Source organism: Chrysochloris asiatica, unplaced genomic scaffold (genome assembly GCF_000296735.1).
Source record: "Chrysochloris asiatica unplaced genomic scaffold, ChrAsi1.0 scaffold00050, whole genome shotgun sequence".
NCBI classification, from domain to species: domain Eukaryota; kingdom Metazoa; phylum Chordata; class Mammalia; order Afrosoricida; family Chrysochloridae; genus Chrysochloris; species Chrysochloris asiatica.
In genome coordinates this window covers 2,392,919-2,411,785 of record NW_006408568.1, presented here as the reverse complement: position 1 = coordinate 2,411,785, position 18,867 = coordinate 2,392,919, and the positions used below count along the sequence as shown (strand labels likewise).

The 18,867-nt window shown below is 41.0% G+C and overlaps 1 protein-coding gene and 1 pseudogene across 1 annotated transcript in view; both read right to left on the bottom strand.

Moving 5' to 3' along the window:
- ANO2 (anoctamin 2) overlaps window positions 1-18,867 on the bottom strand; it is a 547,529-nt gene that overhangs the window by 14,948 nt on the left and 513,714 nt on the right. The window contains exons 21-22 of the mRNA XM_006862668.1: window positions 2,137-2,289; window positions 1,753-1,805 (exon numbers count right to left, since the gene is read on the bottom strand). Of these exons, the coding sequence (XP_006862730.1) occupies window positions 1,753-1,805; window positions 2,137-2,289 (206 nt within the window). The remainder of the gene's footprint in view (window positions 1-1,752; window positions 1,806-2,136; window positions 2,290-18,867) is intronic.
- LOC102839828 lies at window positions 18,348-18,710 on the bottom strand (annotated as a pseudogene).

The window sequence follows — 18,867 nt, the reverse complement described above, 5'->3', positions numbered from 1 at the left end:
TATATATATATGAAAATAATGTAAGAAAATATGTCCTAAGTGTATATGTGAGTATGGATGACTATAACCATACTTGAGGATGAATAGCATATTTATCATAATCATAACCACAATTTACTGAGCCCTTAATATATGTCTGTTCTTTATCTCATTTAATTTCCAAAACAATCCTATTTGGCAGATACTATTATTATCTCTGTAGCGTAGTGGTTACAAATCAGGCTGCGAACCTCAAGGTCAGCAGTTCGAAACTACCAGCTGTTCTGTGGGAGAAAGATGAGGCTTTCTGCTCCCGTAAAGATTTACAGCTTCGGAAACCCTGTACAAGGTCGCTATAAGTTGGTTCCGACTCCACGACACATAACCACCATCACCATTATTATCTCCAGAGTCCTGATTAGTGCTGTGGGCTAATGCACCAGACTGCAAAGCTGTTTGAACTGCAAGGTTGGTGGTTCAAGCTCACCAGCTGATCCTTGGAAACCCTATACCAGGTCGCTATGAGTCAGAATCGACTCAATGGCACTTAACAACAACAATATTATTATCTCTCATTTTACAGAGAAGTAAACAGTCTTAGAGAAGTCCAGCAAGTAAAACTTGATGTCACTCTGCTGAGGAAAAATGATTCATACTCCGAGTCTTTTGTCTGGTAAACATAGCTTCAAAATAGCTACTGATGGATACATTTCCCAAATTGCACCATTTTCTAAGCCTCAAGACATGTGCTTCCTACACCCAACATATATGTAGCTAGATTCAAAAGGGAATTGGTTGATTTTTTCTGTCTCTCTTTCCTCCTGCATCTATTTTCTCATTCTTAATAGAGACCCAGAGTAGAATGAGAATCAACATTTCTCTTAGGGCAAATGGGCTGCAGCTTTCTTGGTGTGCACTGAGCTGGTGATGTTTCTTTGGGAGACAGAGTGGGAAGCCTGGTTTCCACAGATGCAGGAGAAATGTTTCTGTTTTCTTGAAGGTAGGTTTTTCTCTGGTGATGTGCACATGTCTGGGAAGGTGTAGGACCTACAACAGGTAGGACCCCTATTCTTTCATGTCCTATCTTAACACAGAGCCAAAGTTCAGAGGATAATTAAGACTTTGCATTGACAACTTGTAGGAACTGTAATTAGGAATTGTAACCTGGACAATGCTCCAGGTATTGTTTAGCTCAGAAGCAGAAAAAGAATGGCAAGAGATAGATAAAAAAACAAAAAAACAAACTCATTGCCATCAAGTAGATTTTGACTCCCAGTGACCCTATGGGAAAGCACAGAACTATTCCATGTGGTTTCTAAGACTGTAAATCTTTATGGACACAGATTACCACATTTTTATTCCATGGAGCGATTGGTGGGTTTGAACCACCAACCCTTTGATTTGCAGCCAAGAGCTTAGCCATTGTGCAATCAAGGCTCCTAAGAGATGAATTGATATGTGGAATTCTTTCCTCATTATTCTTGGCTCTGAGGAAAGATCTGATTGTGACTCTTAAGGCCAAGGTATGCATTCTGATGGCTAATTGTCTTTTTTTCTTAGGGAAATTTTACATATGTTCAAAGTAATTGCACAGCTCTGGTGACAGCACAATGAGTTAGTAGGTATGTACGTACTGCTAACCAGGAACTAACTTATATGAAGCTCAACATGGAGACAGCCAGGAGCTAATAAGGACTGTGTCCTGCTTGGAACACCTCATCTCTGGAAAGCTCGTCTCTGCAGAACTAGTGTGTCATGAATGTGAGCACTTACATTGATGATAACGGAGAACTTGCCGATTCCGGAAAGAATGTCAAACCAAATTCCTGTAAGACAGAAAGGAAAGCATCTGGCTCACTCCCACCCTTGGCCCAGTGATGACAACGCTATGGCTTCAGGTGACGTTTTGCAGGCAAGTTACCAGGAGAGGTTTTCAGGGACCCCCAGGGATGGGCTTGTCTGGAATGGCTTAGGTGCCCCCTTGTCTGGAAGCTGGGAGGATGTGTGGGTGGATAGAGTGCCCTTGGAAGGTCTCCAGAACCTGACGATATGAGGGTAAGAAACTTGATGGGCGAGGGCTTTCCCCAGTCTTGCTGATTCCTGACAGAGTGTGTGAACAGTGGCAGGAGACAAGGGGGATGGAGGGAGGAGACATACCAATATCTTTGGTTCTCACAGCATCTGGCCGTCTTAGCTCAGTAACAAATTTCTTTGCATCAAGCCGCACTTCGATGACATTGTTGAGGAGGGCAAACACAGGAGCCAGAGGAAACGAGGCCACAAAGAGGGTAACAAAACCAAATTGGATAACTAGGAGAGAGAATGGGATGAAAAGTTTCACCTGGGAGAAGTGGCACTTAAATCAATCGGCCTTACAGTTCTGGAATGTTTGTCTCTTGGACTCCCTTGCCTCCTGCCTGACAGCATGGACATTTCTTCCTCAGTACCTGCAGGTCTGTTAGTCAATGCCATCAAATAAGATAGGTTTAGAAATTAAATGGTGGGTTTGGACTACCAACCTTGTAATTCAACTGACACAGTGGTTCAGTATATAACCCTGCAGTGCCACACCAGGATTCTGTCATTATGCATTCATATGTTGTTGTCATATGTGCTGCCAAGTCGGTTCTGACTCATAGCAACACTGTATAAAGTTTCTGAGGAGCACTTGGTGGGTTTGAACTGTTAACCTTATGATTCACAGTTCAGTGCTGATCTTATAGCATCATAGCAGAAGTATCTATAGATATATATTTCAATTCCATATTTCCATGAATTTTTTGAAGTTCTTTTGTATGGTTATAGCCAGCCATATTGTTGTTGTTGTCAAGTGCCATTGAGTGGGTTCCAACTCATAGTGTCCCTGTATTGGGTTTCCAAGGAGTAGTTGGTAGGTCTGAACTACCAACCTTGTGATTCACAGTCCATTGTTGATCCTACAGCACTGTACCAGGACAACATAGTCACATATATGTTTTTAAGTTGTAATTGTTGGGGCAGAATGGAGTATAAACATGGAAAAGTACACAAAAAGGTATGAGCAAAGAAAAAGTTTTGCCTATTTTCCTTCCTTCACCCTTTATCTCTAACCATTAATCCTGTTCATCGTATTCAGGGGTTAGCAAACTTTTTAATTAAAGAACCAGGTAGTAGAAATTTGTGGATTGATGGATTTATTCAACTCTGCCATTGTAGAATAAAAGCAGCCATAGATAATATGTAACCTAATGAACTTGGCTGTGTTCAAAGAAAATTTTATTTAAAAATAGATAGTTGACTGCATTTGACCCCTAGACTATATAGTTTGCCATTCACTGATACAGCTTAAAAACAAAACAAAACAAACTCTCAAATTTGGTCTCTTCTTCCCATACCCATGACTACTGCTTTTATGGAGAAGTTTGTTCATTAATCACATATTTATTGAGCTTACTAAATGTCAGTCAATAGATTATGTTTTTAAGGAGGGAAAGACCGGGCTGGAGTTTGAAGGGAGGGGGAAATATACTCAAAGATACGAAACAAGGTCTATGTGTATCAAGAGAGAAAGAAGAATTGTGCTGAGGACAGAGGAGGCTCAAAGAGAAAGGGCTTAAACCTATTTAGGGTGGAGATTCAAAAAAATCTGCATACAGAACATCCAGTTCAATCAGTCTTGGGACTGGTGTGCAGTCCCAAGGAAACCTGGTTAGAGACAGCATCCAAGCCAAGGAAGCCGTGTGAACCACAATGAAGACGTCCTGTGGCAATGAGGTGACTATAGCAAGTCAGGGCCTTCCATTTCTACCTGCATAACTGCAACAAGCTCCTGCTAACTGCTTTCCTTCTCCCCAGTCTCCCAATACTCTGGGGACCTGGAGAACAAAGATCTCAGTCATCCAAATCTGCTATTTTCCTACTATGATAGGTTGAACTGTGTCCTTTGAGAAGATATGCTGAAGGCCTAAACATCAACACTTGTGAGTTTGCCCTTGTTTAGAAATCATCTTTGAAGACGTCATTATTTAAGCTAACGTGAGCTCATACTGGTATAGGGTGGGTCTTGATTCACTATGACTGGTGTCCTTTAGAAAAGAGGAGAAGAGATAGAGACACACAGATGGAGAGGAGGTGATCAAGTGAAGATGTAGGTAAAGATTGGAGTGATGCATCTACAAGACTAGGAGTTCAATGATCGGCAGGAACCATCAGAGACTGGAAGAGACAAGAGAGGATCTTGCCTTCAGAGACAAAGACAGCCCTGTTGAAACCCTGATTTTGGACTTCTAGCCTCCAGAATTGTGAGGCAATAAATTTCTGTTGTTTGGACACACCTGGTTTGTTGTGCTTTATTATAGCGAATCTAGGACACTAATATACTTACTGGTGCCTCTCTGTTTACAGCATGTAATCCAATTCTTAGTCTTGAGATGAAGCTACTTTGCAGTGTACTTCCAACCTGCCCCTCTAGCATTATCTCCCAACATTTTTCCACAACCCTCATGCACCTACCTTTGGATTGCTCATGCTTCCCTGAACACATTAGACCTTTCCATTTTTTTAATGCATACATATCCATTTTCCAGCTACCAAACTTCTAAGCATTCTCAAGATCATTCCAATGCTACCTCCTTGGTGAAACCTATACTTTCTCTCCTGAGTCCCAAGTCGCTTTGCTCTTGACTCTGCTAAAGCCAACACCCCTCTCACCCCTACCCCACCCTCCCCGCTGCTGTGATTGATCTGCTCATGATACAGCCTCCACTAGAAAGACAGGGCCTTCATCCATTCGAGAGGCTCAATGTGTATTGCTGATAGAAACAGAGTAGTGAATCCCAGGGGAGTCAGTCTAAAAGCAAGTGATTTAACTTCTCTGTGTCTCAACAACTTCAATTGGAAATGGAGGAAATAATCACAAACACATTGGCTTTGAGTTGATTCTGACTCACCGCAACCTTATAGGCCAGAGTCGAACTGCCCCACAGGGTTTCCAAGGCTGAGAACCTGCACCGAAGCACACAGTCACACTGCTCTCTCTTAAGGAGAAACTGATCAGAACAGCCAGCGTTTCAGTTAGCAGTCAGGCACAAATTGAGGAAATAATCACATCCAACTAATGGTCATAAGGTCAAATGATATTTCACATATAAAGTTCTCAGAAAATGACACAATGAATGTCACTTATTTTGTGTCATTTTATTCTTACTGGAATAAATATCAACATGTAGAGACAGCTGCAATCCATGCCACATCCATATGTGCTTGTTGTGAGTTGCCCCTGACTTCTAGAGACCCCTGGGTACAATGAAAGGGGAGCTGCCTGGGCCTGCACCATCCCCACGGATGGGCTGTAGATTGAACACTTGTGATAAACAGAGTTTTCATTGGCTGGTTTTTGGAAGTAGGTTGCCTGGCCTCTTTTCCTAATCTGTCTTAGTCTAAGAAGCTCTGCAGAAACCTATTCAGCCTTCTAGCAACACAAGAGCCTCCACTGGCAGACAGGTGGTAGCTCTGCATGAGGTGCTGGAAACAGGAAGCAGATCTCTAACATGGAAGGCAGAACTCGACGAAGGAACCACCAATGCCTCCTTTACTTATATTTTAAGTTGTTGTTGTTGTTGTTGTTAAGTACCGTGGAGTCGGTTCCGACTCATAGTGACCCTGTACAGGGTTTCCAAGGCTGTAAATCTTTACAGGAGCAAAACGCCTCATCTTTCTCCTGTGGAACCGCTGGTGGTTTTGAACTGCTGACCTTGCGGTTTGCAGCCCAATTCGTAACCACTACGCTACCAGAGCTCCTTATATTTTAAGTAGACACACTTTTAAATGAAAAAGAGGATTGGATTTAAGCACTGAATGTGACTCCTAGCCAAACTGTGTACCCTAAAGCAATTCTCTTTGTTTCAATGGGCATCAGCAACCTGGCTGATCATTTGAAGCGGCCTCTGGTAGCATAGTGGTTATGAATCAGACTGCGAACCTAAGGTCAGCAGTTTGAAACTACAAGATGTTCTTCAGGAGAAAGATGAGGCTTTCTGCTCCTGTAAAGATTTACAGTCTCCCTATACAGGATCGCTATGAGTTGGAACCAACTACACGGCACATAACCACTACCACCAGTTTAAATTCCAAGGAGCCCTGGTGGTGCAGAGGTCAAAGCATTCCCCGATTTAACTGAAAGGCCTGTGATTTGAATTCAACTGCAGCTCCACAGGAGAACGTTGTAGCTAGTCTGCTCCCATAAAGATTTACAAGCCTGGAAACTGTGGGACAGACAGTTCTACTCTATTCTACAGGGTCGCTGTGAGTTGGAATCCACTGTATTCCCTACAGGTCAGATTTACTGTGACACTAAGATTCTCATTCTCCTGGACAAACTTTTTAAAGATTCCAGGATGTTCAAATAGAGAATGACATATGAAAAAAGGGTGGTCCAAAGTGTAAATAAATAAATTTTCACAGACAGATAACCCTAACATAAGAGATAAGAGAACACGTAGGGACCATTACCCAGCACAACTGCTTTTAATTTGGTCTACAGTTGTGGGTCACTGCCCTGTTCACTGTCTGCATCTCTGAACAGGCATTAGGAGACTGGCAGGTCCTAGTTGATGGCAAAACACTTAATTGTACCTGAAGATCTAAGGGCAGAGAGCTGTCAAGGCTGAATCCTTAGGATGGCCTCCTGACTAGCTGACTGAAAGGAAAGGGTGGAGAAGGAAGAAATTTTCAAAAACCAGCTCTGGGAGCCAGTTCAATAGAAAGTGTCTACTGCATCTTTTAAATGAGGTGTTGCTGGGGAATTGCCTCTGGAGTTCGGTAGGGAGATGGAGTGGGGATGTTGAGACAGGTAGAATTAACCAGGACAGCAAAGCAAATGCTAGCGTGGGAATGAAGAATGCATACGAATGCATCTTTCTTTATGGAGTCTGAATTGGCCTTCTTGGTTCTAATGAGCAGAGTTCTACTGGGCACATGTTCTTGTGACTTCACCTCGAAATGCTGTAGAGATGCTCCAAGGCCCCAGCAAGGGTTTGGTAAGGAGAGAAAAGGGCAGCCTACCTCTGAGTGGTTGCAAATGTATACAACATGCCCTTACCTCACTCATGGGACTGGCACTTGGAAATCCAATGTCCTTCCAGAATGATAGGGAAAATAGGACTTACCATGAATTCTTCTCTCTTTCCATGAACTTCAGAGACAGACATAAATGTTTCCCCTCTAGGGTTTGTCTGATGGTTTGCTTTTTTACCTTAAAAAACTCCAGAAACAGACTTTCTCTTGTCAATTTCCAAGGCATCCTAGTGGCACAGTGGGTTAAGCTAAGCGCTAGATCAGTAGTTCAAACCCACAAGTTGCTCCATGAGAGAAAGATAAGGCAGTCTGATTCCTTAAAGATTTACAGCTTTGGAAACCCTACAAAGCAGTTCTACTTTGTCCTTTAAGGATCCCTAGGAGTTGGAATCAACTTGGCAACAGAGAGTTTGGTTTCAATTTCCAGTGTGTTGCCTTGATAGGCCCTAATAGTTCCCATAAACACTCCCAATATAACAAAAGTGCTCTTGTCTTTCTCTCTTATCATGCAAGACAATCTCAAGAGAGTGGACTCAGCAAAGTCCAGTCATAACAGGCCTGGAGTGACAGGACACTACTGTGCCCACCTCTGCAGTTGGTCCAAGTTACCCTAGGCAAAGAGAAGTCACTCAATGCAGATGTTCCACTGCTGCAGGTGTCGTTTGTTTGACTGAAGCACCAGGAGCATTACCAGGGAGCAATCCAAAGAGGCAGAACCAAATAGGAAGTGTTGCTAACAAAACTATAACCCTCTAGCATGCAAATACAAATCCAAGACTCCTCTTTTTAGTAGATGGTCTCTAATGCTATATCAGATGGAAGTCCTTTTGAGCTTGCTTCAGAAGACACAGTGAGACTGACCTTCACTAACATCAAGATTTGCTTCTAAACACAACAAGCTTCTTTTAGGATAAGAGCAGTACCGGAAATCTCAGTGCACTCTACAATAGAAGCCAGCTTGCCTTGACCAGTAACAGATTAAACCTGGCCAAGTCAATTAGGGAGGAATCCATAAGTTGATTTTTAACTAAATCTTCACAAAGCCTGCCGCCCAATGCTCCAGAAATGCCAAGCTGGAAGTACAAATGCTGGAAATGATCCTAGCATTTGTTTCTCTTCTCACAATCTAGCCCTGAGGGCCACCAGTCCAGTACTGTCTAACGCTGGAGACAATTAAATCATGGCTTGATTACCTGGGCTCAGGTTAAAACAACAAGGAAGGGTGGCTTAAACTAAACAAGATGACATGCCATAAGGACATTCCAGGACAATCTGCTTAGAGAAGAAAAGAAGTATATCAGGGAGAATCAAATGGATAGGCCAGGATGGACGGGGATACTCTTCATGGAAACAACTCTGATTTTTCACTCATTTATTTAAAATTCTTTAAAGTGCTTCCCCCATATCCCCACTACACACAATAAATCCTAGTCCCTTGGATTGGCATTGAAAGACCTTTATGATTTGATTCTAGCTTATTTTCCGATGCTCACGTCCTTCCTGCCCACACTCTGTTTTCAGGGCTAATATTTAGCTGGTATGCTTGGATCTCCAGTTTTCCTAATTTCCAGCCATCCCTAAACCATTTATGTTGTTGTTATATGTCGTGGAGGTGGTTCCAACTCATAGCGACCCTGTACAGGGTTTCCGAGGCTGTAAACCATTTATACTTCCCCAAAGTCACTATGAATTTAACATTTCTGAGCCTTGAACTTACCATTATTGTCTATAGTTTCCCTTACCTTCTTGTTTGTTGGGTGGATTTTCATTTATCTTTCAGACTCACTTCAAACCTAACCTTTTCTCTGAAGACTTTCCTCCATTCCCGTCATCTCACCCAGGTAAAATTGGATGCTACAGGCTTCTTCACTCCCATAATGCTTTGCAAAGTCACTCTAGTCTTTGTTAATTTCACTTTTTCCCTAGATGGTAAGTCCCTTGAGACCATGGACCACATTCCCACATTCTATTCTTTTCTGAGTCCTCATTATCTTGTATGTTCAAGGATGCTCAAGGTTATCTGTTTAATAAATATATACCTGTTTTCACCAACTTTAAATCCAAATCAGAAGCAAACACAAAAAGAGGGGTAAACTAAAATGGGAAAATTGAAAGTATTGTACTTAATGATGATGAGGAGAGATTAGGCAATGAAGTGTTCATAGTTTCACATAGCAGTTCTCTCATTGCTGTAATTTGCACAGAAGACTCCCAAGTAAGTTGGAGTAAATACAGTTGGTTCACAGAGTCCAATTCTAATGCAAATTATTGTACTTAAACAAACAAACAAAAAAATGTAGTTCAACAGTTCTTGGCTGGTACAAACTGTCATGTTACTTGACTGCTAATTAAAAGACTAGAGGTTTGAGTCCGACCAGATACACCTCGGAAGAAAGACTTGGTGATCCGCTTATGAAAAATCAATCATTTTAAATGCTACAGAGCACAGCTCTACTCTGACACACACGGAGTCACCCTAATGGTAATTCGTTTTGGTAGTTTCATAAGAGCAAAATAAGTCTGATAAAAGGGAATGAAAGCCAGGGTCTAAAGATGTCTGTCATCATGAGCTACAGATAAGCAATACAAGAGAATAATTGAGGGCCACATTGGTGTGAATTTGTCTTCTATCACTAAGAAAGCAGTTATTGAAAAGAGGTAGCTAGAAGCAACTTATTAATATAAACACTTCTGCCAAAATGCCGCAAGGAAGGTCATCGCTGTTTACTTCATCAGCCCATAATTCAAGGCTCAGCCCAGTGATCTTCTTCTCCTTCAGGCCAGCTGTGCTCAGTGGAGAGTGTGCTTGGAGTAATAAAGCAACTGTGCTGACTGACCATGTAAACAGGCTAAGATAGTTAGAAGAAGGCATGAGCTGTGTCCTCAGCATGAAGCCCTGTAGCTTAGGAAAACGATTCTTGTTAGGTGCCCTCCAGTCAGTTCTAACTCGAAGCAACCCTATACACAACAGAATGAAACACTACCCAGTTCTGCACAATTCTCATAAGTGTTGCTATGCTTCATCCCAGTGGGGGTGCCATTGTGTCACTGCATCTTGTTGGGAGTCTACCTCTTTTTCACTGATCCTCCACTTTACCATGTACAGTGTGCTTCTCCAGGGACTGGTCCATCCTAATAACATGCCTGAAGTATGAGAAATGAAGTCTCACCATCCTGGCCTCCAAGGAGCATTCTGGCTGTGCTTCATCTAAGACAGATTTGTTATTCTGTCAGTCCAGGATACTTTAAAAAAATTTAAAAAAATTTTTTTTCCCCATGATACTTTTAATATTCTCCTCTAACACCATAATTTAAATGCATTGATTCTCCTATAGTCTTTCTTATTCGTTGTTCAATTTTCACATGCATATGAAGCTCAATGCAGTCTGCCATTTGATTTCTTTACTGCTGCTTCCATGAGTGTTGATCGTGGATCTAAGCAAAATGAAGTCTTTGACAATTTCAATCTTTTCTCCATTTACCATGATGTTATTTATTGGCCCAGTTGTGAGGATCTTTGTTTTCTTTACATGAGGTGTAATTCGTACTGAAGACTATAATCTTTGATCTTCATCAGTAAGTATTTAAGGCTTCTTCACATCCAGCAAGCAAGAGTGTATTGTCTAAATATCGCAGGTTGTTAATGAGTTTTTCTCCAATCCTTATATAACATTCTTCTTCATATAATTAATCTTCTTGGATTATTTGTTTAGATGTAAATTGAATAAATATGATGAAAGGATGCAATCCTGGCACACACCTTTTCTGATTTTAAGCCATTCAGTCTCCCCTTGTTCTGTTCTAACAACTGCCTCTTAGTCTATGTACAGGTTCCTCATTAGCACAATGAAATGTTCTGGAATATCCAGTTTTTGCAATATTATCCTTAGTTTTTCATGGTTCATACAGTCCAAAGTCTTTGCATAGGAAAACTGTAGAAACCTTGAAAGAAATATAAGAGGGTCCTCATGTCCATCATTTATCTTTTGTTCATTCATAAAGCATTTATTGTGTATATTTTATATACTTAGCATCATGCTCATTTCAGGGAAACAAAGCTGAATGAATTTCTGCATTATTCTTTAAAGAGCTCAAAGAACAGGGGGAAGATGAACATGTAAACAAAATATAGTGGTGGTTGGTGGTGATGTGCTGTGGAGTCACTTCTGACTCATAAGTGACCCTGTATAGGGTTTCTGAGGCTATAAATCTTTATGGGAGCAGAAAGCCTCATCTTTGTCCCTTGGAACAGCTGGTAGTTTTGAACTGCTGACCTTAAGGTTCACAGCCCAATTTGTAACCACTACGCTACCAGAGTTCCTTAAAATATGGTAGTGCCTTGTAATTAGAGCTTAATGGTGGCATTCGTTTTTATGAGCTGTTAAGTTGGTTCTGACTCATAGGGTTTCCAAGGCTTTAAATCTTTGCAGGAGCAGAAAACCTCCTCATTCTCCCATGGAGTGGCTGGCAGGGTAGAACTGCAGACATTGTGGTTCGCAGTCCAGTGCTTATCATATGGAGCCACTGAACTACCAATGACGGCATTAACAAAGTACTATATATATTGGAACAGACTCAACGGCACTTAACAACAACAATAACAAATATTCCTGCCCAGAACTGAAACCACTAACTTGACTTGAACAAGCAAAAGAGGGAGGCTATATTACATGGATGATAGTTAAGATCTTTCCTGAAAATCCTCTTGTCAAAATGTACAAACTACTTAGGAAATTGAATTGAATTCCCTTTCAATTTATATGGAGTCATCTGGTTTTTATGCACTGTTGTTAAGTGCCGTCGAGTCAGTTCCAACCGATAATGACCCTGTATAGGGTTTACGAGGAACAGCTGATGAGCTTGAAATCACCGACCTTCCAATTGACTTTGCAGTCCAGTGCATTAACCCACAGTGCCACACCAGGACTCCTCAATTCAGAAACACTGGGAAGTCACACCAGGAAGGGACAGGCTTGAAGTGACAACTAGAGCATTAAGAATTTGTTGTTGTGTTGTTGCTGTTGTTAAGTGCCGTCATCAGTTCTGACTCTGACTGTGTATAGAATTTCCAAGGAGCCACCGGTGAGCTTGAACTGCTGACCAAACTGACCTTGGAGTCCAGTGCATTTTCCCACATAGCGACCCTGAATAGGATTTCCAAGGAGTAACTACAACCTTGTAGTTAGCAGTCCAGGTCTTATCCTACAGTGCCAGAAACTAGGGGACAGATGAGCAAAGCATAGTTAACTCTTAATTTTCATTTACTTATGATGAAGGAAACCCTGTTCCCACTTTTCCCCCCACCAACATCAATAATAAGGTATGAGAGGGCTTCCAAAGTTTGTGGAAATGTGGAATAAAAAGACAATGAAATGTTTCCATGGATTTTTGAAGCCCCCTTGCATTATCTTCTTTAGATATGGTGAGAAGGCCATCTGGAGAGTACAGATACTTTTAGTATTCCAAGTCTAATTGTAATAATGGATCTCACGTTGGTAGAGTCCTGGGTCACCAAAAGCCTTCAGAGGTGAACAATGCTGATGGCCACCGAAAAGGGTAAAAGAAAGTGATTCTCAGCCACAGAGGGGCTTAAAACCTGAACTGATGGTTTCCTAGAAAGACCTTCCCATTGCTCCCCTTCCCCATAACCTGAATAAGACCCCAAATGTTCAGAGGTCATAGAGTTTCCCCTGACATTTTCATCAGCCATATTCAGGAGCCATGCTCTCTGTTTTCACACAATAATCTTTACCAATGAAGGTGATAAAATATTACTGGTGATAAAACTGAGTCTCAGAGAGGTGGAGTTACTTTCCCAGGGCCACAAAGCTAATCATTGACAAAGCTGGGAAGCAAAGGCTGCTGCCGATGCCAACCAAGTTCAGGGTCCATTCACCACACAAAAAAGTAAACAGTCAGTAGGACAAGCTTTCGACTGCAAGTTCGCTTTGAACTGCCAGGTTGGCAGTTCAAACTCACTGGTTGCTCCTTGGAAACTATACAGGGTCACTGTGAGTCAGAACTGACTCAATGGCACTGAATACAAGCAACTGCAACAGGACTCCTTCCTGCTCCCTAGTTGCCCTCACACCTCAGAGGTTTCCTTTATTAAATCTTCTCCAACCTGCTCACCAATCTTCTGGCCAAAGAACTGCCTAATATTGATACCGTATCATCCTGATTTGTAGAGCTGTTTTGACTCTCCAGTGTGCATTCATTCACATACACCAGCCCTCTGTGGCTGTGACACTGCAGGTGTCCCTACTGTTTTCTATGTCATTGTTTCTGTCTGACTTGCATTTGTAGTGCCTCAAAAGTAGTCTACCTCAGTAGACCTAGTTTGGCTTTTGAAAACTAGAGAGACTAGAGTTGGTGAGAGTTACTGTTTCACTTTCTTTTTTGCAGAAAACAGCCTGATGAGGTCCCAGTAAATGTTTATTGAATGAAAAAATGAATGACCTGGCTCACTCACTCTTGTTTACTTTGTCCACCTGGACGATGGAAAGTGAAGGCCAGTTATTTATCTATCCACCTTTTCATCCATTCATCTTTTCTTCCATCATCTTTTCATTCACGATACAATCACGATGCAGTAGAAGGCAGTGAGACTAGTCATGACTAGAAAGTTCCCAAGCAATAAATCATTACCAAGGACCTTTATTTACATTTTTCTTTTACTATCTCTTTCCAAAAGGTGGTAAAAAAGTCAACAGAAAATGAAATCAGGGTTTTGCAATAAAAAAAAGGGGGAAAGAATTAAAGAACACAGAAAGGACGAAGAAAATATGCAAACTTTGTGACCCATGACTATTGTTGTTGTGATGTGCCGTGGAGTCGGTTCCGACCCACAGAGACCCTGTACAGGGTTTCCAAGGCTGTAAATCTTTACGGGAGCAGAAAGCCTCATCTTTCTCCCACGGAACAGCCGGTAGTTTCAAACTGCTGACCTTGATGTTTGCAGCCTGATTCGTAACCGCTACGCTACCAGAGTATACACATATTATTGTGCTCTAAATGAAAGGTTGCACATCAGACTAGGTTATGCTTTAATAACTTTTATACAAATTATTTCAAGCAATGATCATTTTTACAATGCAGCAGCATTGTAAAAGATAATTGTCATTATCTTCATTCTCTTTGTTCTGTTTCCACTGATCTAACTTCTCTTCCCCACCTTTCCTTCTAATCTTTGTTTTTGAGTAAATATTGACTGTTTGGTCTCATATGGTTAACTTACTCACAGCGGGATACTGTCTGTTTTGTAAGCCAATCTGTTATTGGGCTGAAGGGTGACTTACAGAAATAGCTTCAGTTCAAAGTTGAAAGATCATCTTAGGGCAATAACCTGGGGGGTCCTTTAGTCCCTTTCATTCCAGTGGGTCTGGCCTTTTTAAGGATTCTTGTTCTGCATTTTCATCCCATTTTATCAGGATCTTCAATTCTGTCCCTTGTCAGTAAGGTTGGTATTGGTAGCCAAGTACCATCTAGACTCAGATTTGAAGAGGTTGTAGTTCATGTGAGCTATTAGTCCCGTGGATGTTTCTTCTTTGATCCTTTTATTATTCCCTTTTTTTTTTAATCCATGTGAGTAGAGACCAATAGTTGTATCTTAGATAGTGGCTTACAATTTTTTAAAGACACTGGGTGCTACTTGCAAAACTTGGATGCAGACCATAATCCTTGTAAACTATGTTATACCAATTGACAAAGTTTTCCTTGGAGACTATGGTCCTATGGCCCATGAGTCAGCAAACCAATTCTGTGAGTTTTTTTGGATATGCCTAAGAAGCCACATAATTGTGCCTCCACCATTGGTTTGTTATATATGTGGATATATATGCTGCACACATTTATATACGTATGGTGCTGTAGGTTAATGCTCCAAACTGCAAGGTCACTTTGAATATGGTGCTGTGGGTTAATGCACTAGACTGAAAGGCCACTTTGAACCACAAGGTTGGTGGTTCGAGCTCAGCAGCTGCTCCTTGGAAACCTTATACGGGGTCACTATAAGTCAGTATGACTTGATGGCACTTAACAACAGCAAACAACATAGATATACCTATATGGACACATGTATGCATTTCTATATACATATATGCATCCACATCTCCATGTTACCACACACATATTTTTGACTGTATTTACTATTGGTACAAAATTGTATATGCTACTGCATTTACTGTACTTGTCTTTTACTTAAGCCTACTTATCAACATGGTTAGGTTCCAAACACCAGGTCATTATGAAAAAAAAATGGGCATTATGTGAAAATGGAAGATGACCACATCAAATCACAAAATAGACGATGACTGTATCACTGCATAACTGCCAAATTACATCATTACATAACTGCCAAGCCACGGAGAATCATGGTCCATCCAAGTTGGACACAGAATCTTAACCAGCACAGCCAGCATTACTGTTGCCTTGCACATACATCACTGATTCATAAAATAGTCAATTACATTTTTTACTATTGTCATCAATTCAAAATTCTGCTAACCAGACAGTCAACAAATAAGCAGTCCATGTAATATCTTTGCAAATGTTAAGCTAAAAGACTTCCCTCCCTCTATTCATTCACCCATTTCTCATGCATTGACTGGGTACTGTGAGGTGTAGCATCCAAATACATTCTTGCCATTTTTCTTAATTATTTATGGGGGAAGGACTCCTAGTATATATAGAAAATGCCAAGCAATGTATGCCTCAGAAGTAAAAGGTAAGAAATGACCTGGAAGTCACCCTGCTTCACAGAAATATTGGAAAGAGATCCTGTATACAGCCTAAACTGTTTCAATGCCTTTTGTGGAAGGGAATAAGTAAGCACCTGAGTACTCAGTGAGATGACTCAGTTTGTATAAACAGGATTGACTCAGGAAAAAGAACTTCCTATTTCTTTGGGCCATCAATTTGCAATTCACATGTTCAGTGGAACAGAATATGCAACCTTCAGTGTTGATGGTTTTGCGGATATTTTGGAACATTTCATCACTTACAACAAAGACACCACTGGGACTAATTTTATAGATCGCATCTCCTTTAACAAGTTTGGAAACTACCTAGTGCGCTCGTTTCTTCCATGAATTCTCTAGTTATCTAGTGCTGCCATGACAGAAAATACCACAAGTGGCTTCCTTTAACAAACAGAAATTGATTTTCTTACAGTTTAGGAGGCTGGAAGTCCAAACTCGAGTTGCAGGATCTTGGGGAAGCCGTTCTCTCTCTGTCAGCTTTGGAAGAAAGTCCCTGTCTCTTCTGAGTTTCTGCTCCCAGGAAGTCTTCATCTAGCTTGGCATCTCTTTTCTCCTATCTCTGCTCTTCTCCCTTACTTGATTAATCTCTTTTACATCTCAAAAGACATTGACTCAAGACATATGTACACTAATCTGGCCTCACTAATGTAACAAAACAACCCATTCCCCAAAACAGCATGTTGTCGTTGTTGTTGCTAGGTGCCTTCAAGTCATTTCTGACAAACAGCAACTTTATGCACAACAGAATGAAATATGGCCCAGCCCTGCACCATCCTTACAATCATTGCTCATTGCCGCTGCCACTGTGCCAATCCATCTCATTTGTGGTTTTCCTCATTTTCACTGACACTCCACTTTAACCAAGCATGATATCCTTCTCTAGGGACTGGTCCCTCTTGAGAACATGTCTAAAACGTAACAGGCAAAGTCTCACCATCCTGGCTTCTAAGAAGTATTCTGGCTGTATTTTTTCCAACATAGATTTGTTTGTTCATCTAGTAGTCCATGGTGCTTTTAATATTCTTCTCCAACACCAAAACTCAAATGCATCAATTCTTCTATGGCCTTTCTTATTCAATGTCCAAAATTCACATGCATATGAAACTACTGAAAATACCATGGCTTGGATTAGGCGCATCTTAGTCCTCAAACTGTTATCTTTGCTCTTGAACACTTGTGCAGATTTGCCTAATGCAATATGTTACTTGATTTCTTGAATGCTGCTTTCATGAATGTAGATAGTGGATCCAAGCAAAATGAAGTTGTTGAAAACTTCAATCTCTTCTCCATTTATCATGATTTTATTGATTGATCCAGTGGTAAGAATGTTTGTTCTCTTTACATTGAAGTGTAACCCATACTGAAGGGTGTAGTCTTTGATCTTTATCTGTAAGTGTTTTAAATCCTGTTGGCTTCAGCAGGCAAGGCTGTATCATCTGCATATCAAAGGTTGTTAATGAGTCTTCCTCCAATCCCAATGTCATGTTCTTCATATAATACAAATTCTCAGATTATTTGTTCAGTATACAGATTGAATAAAAACAATGAAAGAATACAAGCTTGGTGCATACCTTTCCTGATTTTAAACCATTCAGTGTCCCCTTGGAGTCCTGGTGTGCTGCTGCAGGATAACACACTGGACCTCAAGGTTGGTTTGAACCATAAGGTTGGTGGTTCAAACTCAGCAGTCGCTCCTCGGATACCCTATACAGGGTCGCTATATCAGAACCAACTAGAGGGCACTTAACAACAATGTCACTTTGTTCTGTTTGAATGACTGCCTCTTGATATATGTACAGGTGACCTTGAGCATATTTAACTGTTCTGGAATACTCATTCTCCACAATGTTGTCCATAGCTTGTCATGATCCACCCAGTTGAAAGCCTTTGTATAGTCAATAAAGCACAGGTAAACATCCTTCTGGTATTCTCTGCTTTCACCCAAGATCCATCTGATGTCAGCAATGATTCCCTCATGCCATGACCTTGTCTGAATCCAGCTAGACCCTCTGACAGTTCCTTATCAATGTATTATTGCAGTTGCTTTTGAAGTATCTTTAGCAAAATTTTGCTTGCGTGTAATATTAATGATATTGTCCAATGATTTCCTTATTCTGTTGGGTCACTTCTCTTTGGAATGGGCACAAATATGGATCTCTTCCAATCGTTGGCCAAATAGCTGTCTTCCAAATTTCTTGGCATAGATGAATGAGTGCCTCCCATGCTACATCAGTTTGTTGAAAGATTTCAATTTGTATTCCATCAATTCCTGGTGCCTTGTTCTTTGATATCGCCTTCAGTGTACCTCAGATGTCTTCCTTCATTGTTCAGTGGTTCTTGATCATATGCTAGCTTTTTAAATGGTTGTACATTGACCATTTCTTTTTTTCTTTATTCAAGCTTTTAATTAGCAATTGTGGAAACAAGTATTCACTTCAGAATTCAAAGTCAAAACTATGAGCTCAAAAACCATTGTTTTCTTCTAACTTGCCAGGCGAGAGCAGAGTTTAAACCAGGCTGGACACACAACACTACATTCTTGTCTAGTCACGTTGGCTAGGGACTGGCTTCACTGAATCCAAGAGTTAGTTCAAGGACATGCATGACTTCCTCAAATCTCAGCATCCCTTGCTCTTGTCGCTAGTGGTACCACTCGGCCAGAGACTGGAACATCCGCTCGGCCCTTAACATGTACAAGTAGGATCCATAGATCATAACCTCTGTGAAGTTCGAAGATTCCAAACTCTTCAGCTCGAGCATAGTCTTGCTCACTTGCTCAAGGTACAGGATTCATGATCCATTTGGTCCAAATATGATTGCCAGCAGCCCTGTAGGGACATGAAACACCTCTGCATCTTTCAAGTCTTCGGGAGACTTTACTAAAGGTGGGATATCACTCCGTTCTGGACGGGCTCCCATCTTGAGTTCCTCAAAAAGACACTCAGCCCTGACCATTTCTTTTTGTTACGGTAACTCTGTATATTCCTTCCTTTTTCTTTCTTTTCATGCTTTCTACATTACACAATGTAGAAGCTAAAGCAAATGGAAAAATTGAAGAGGTGCAAGAGCTGAACAG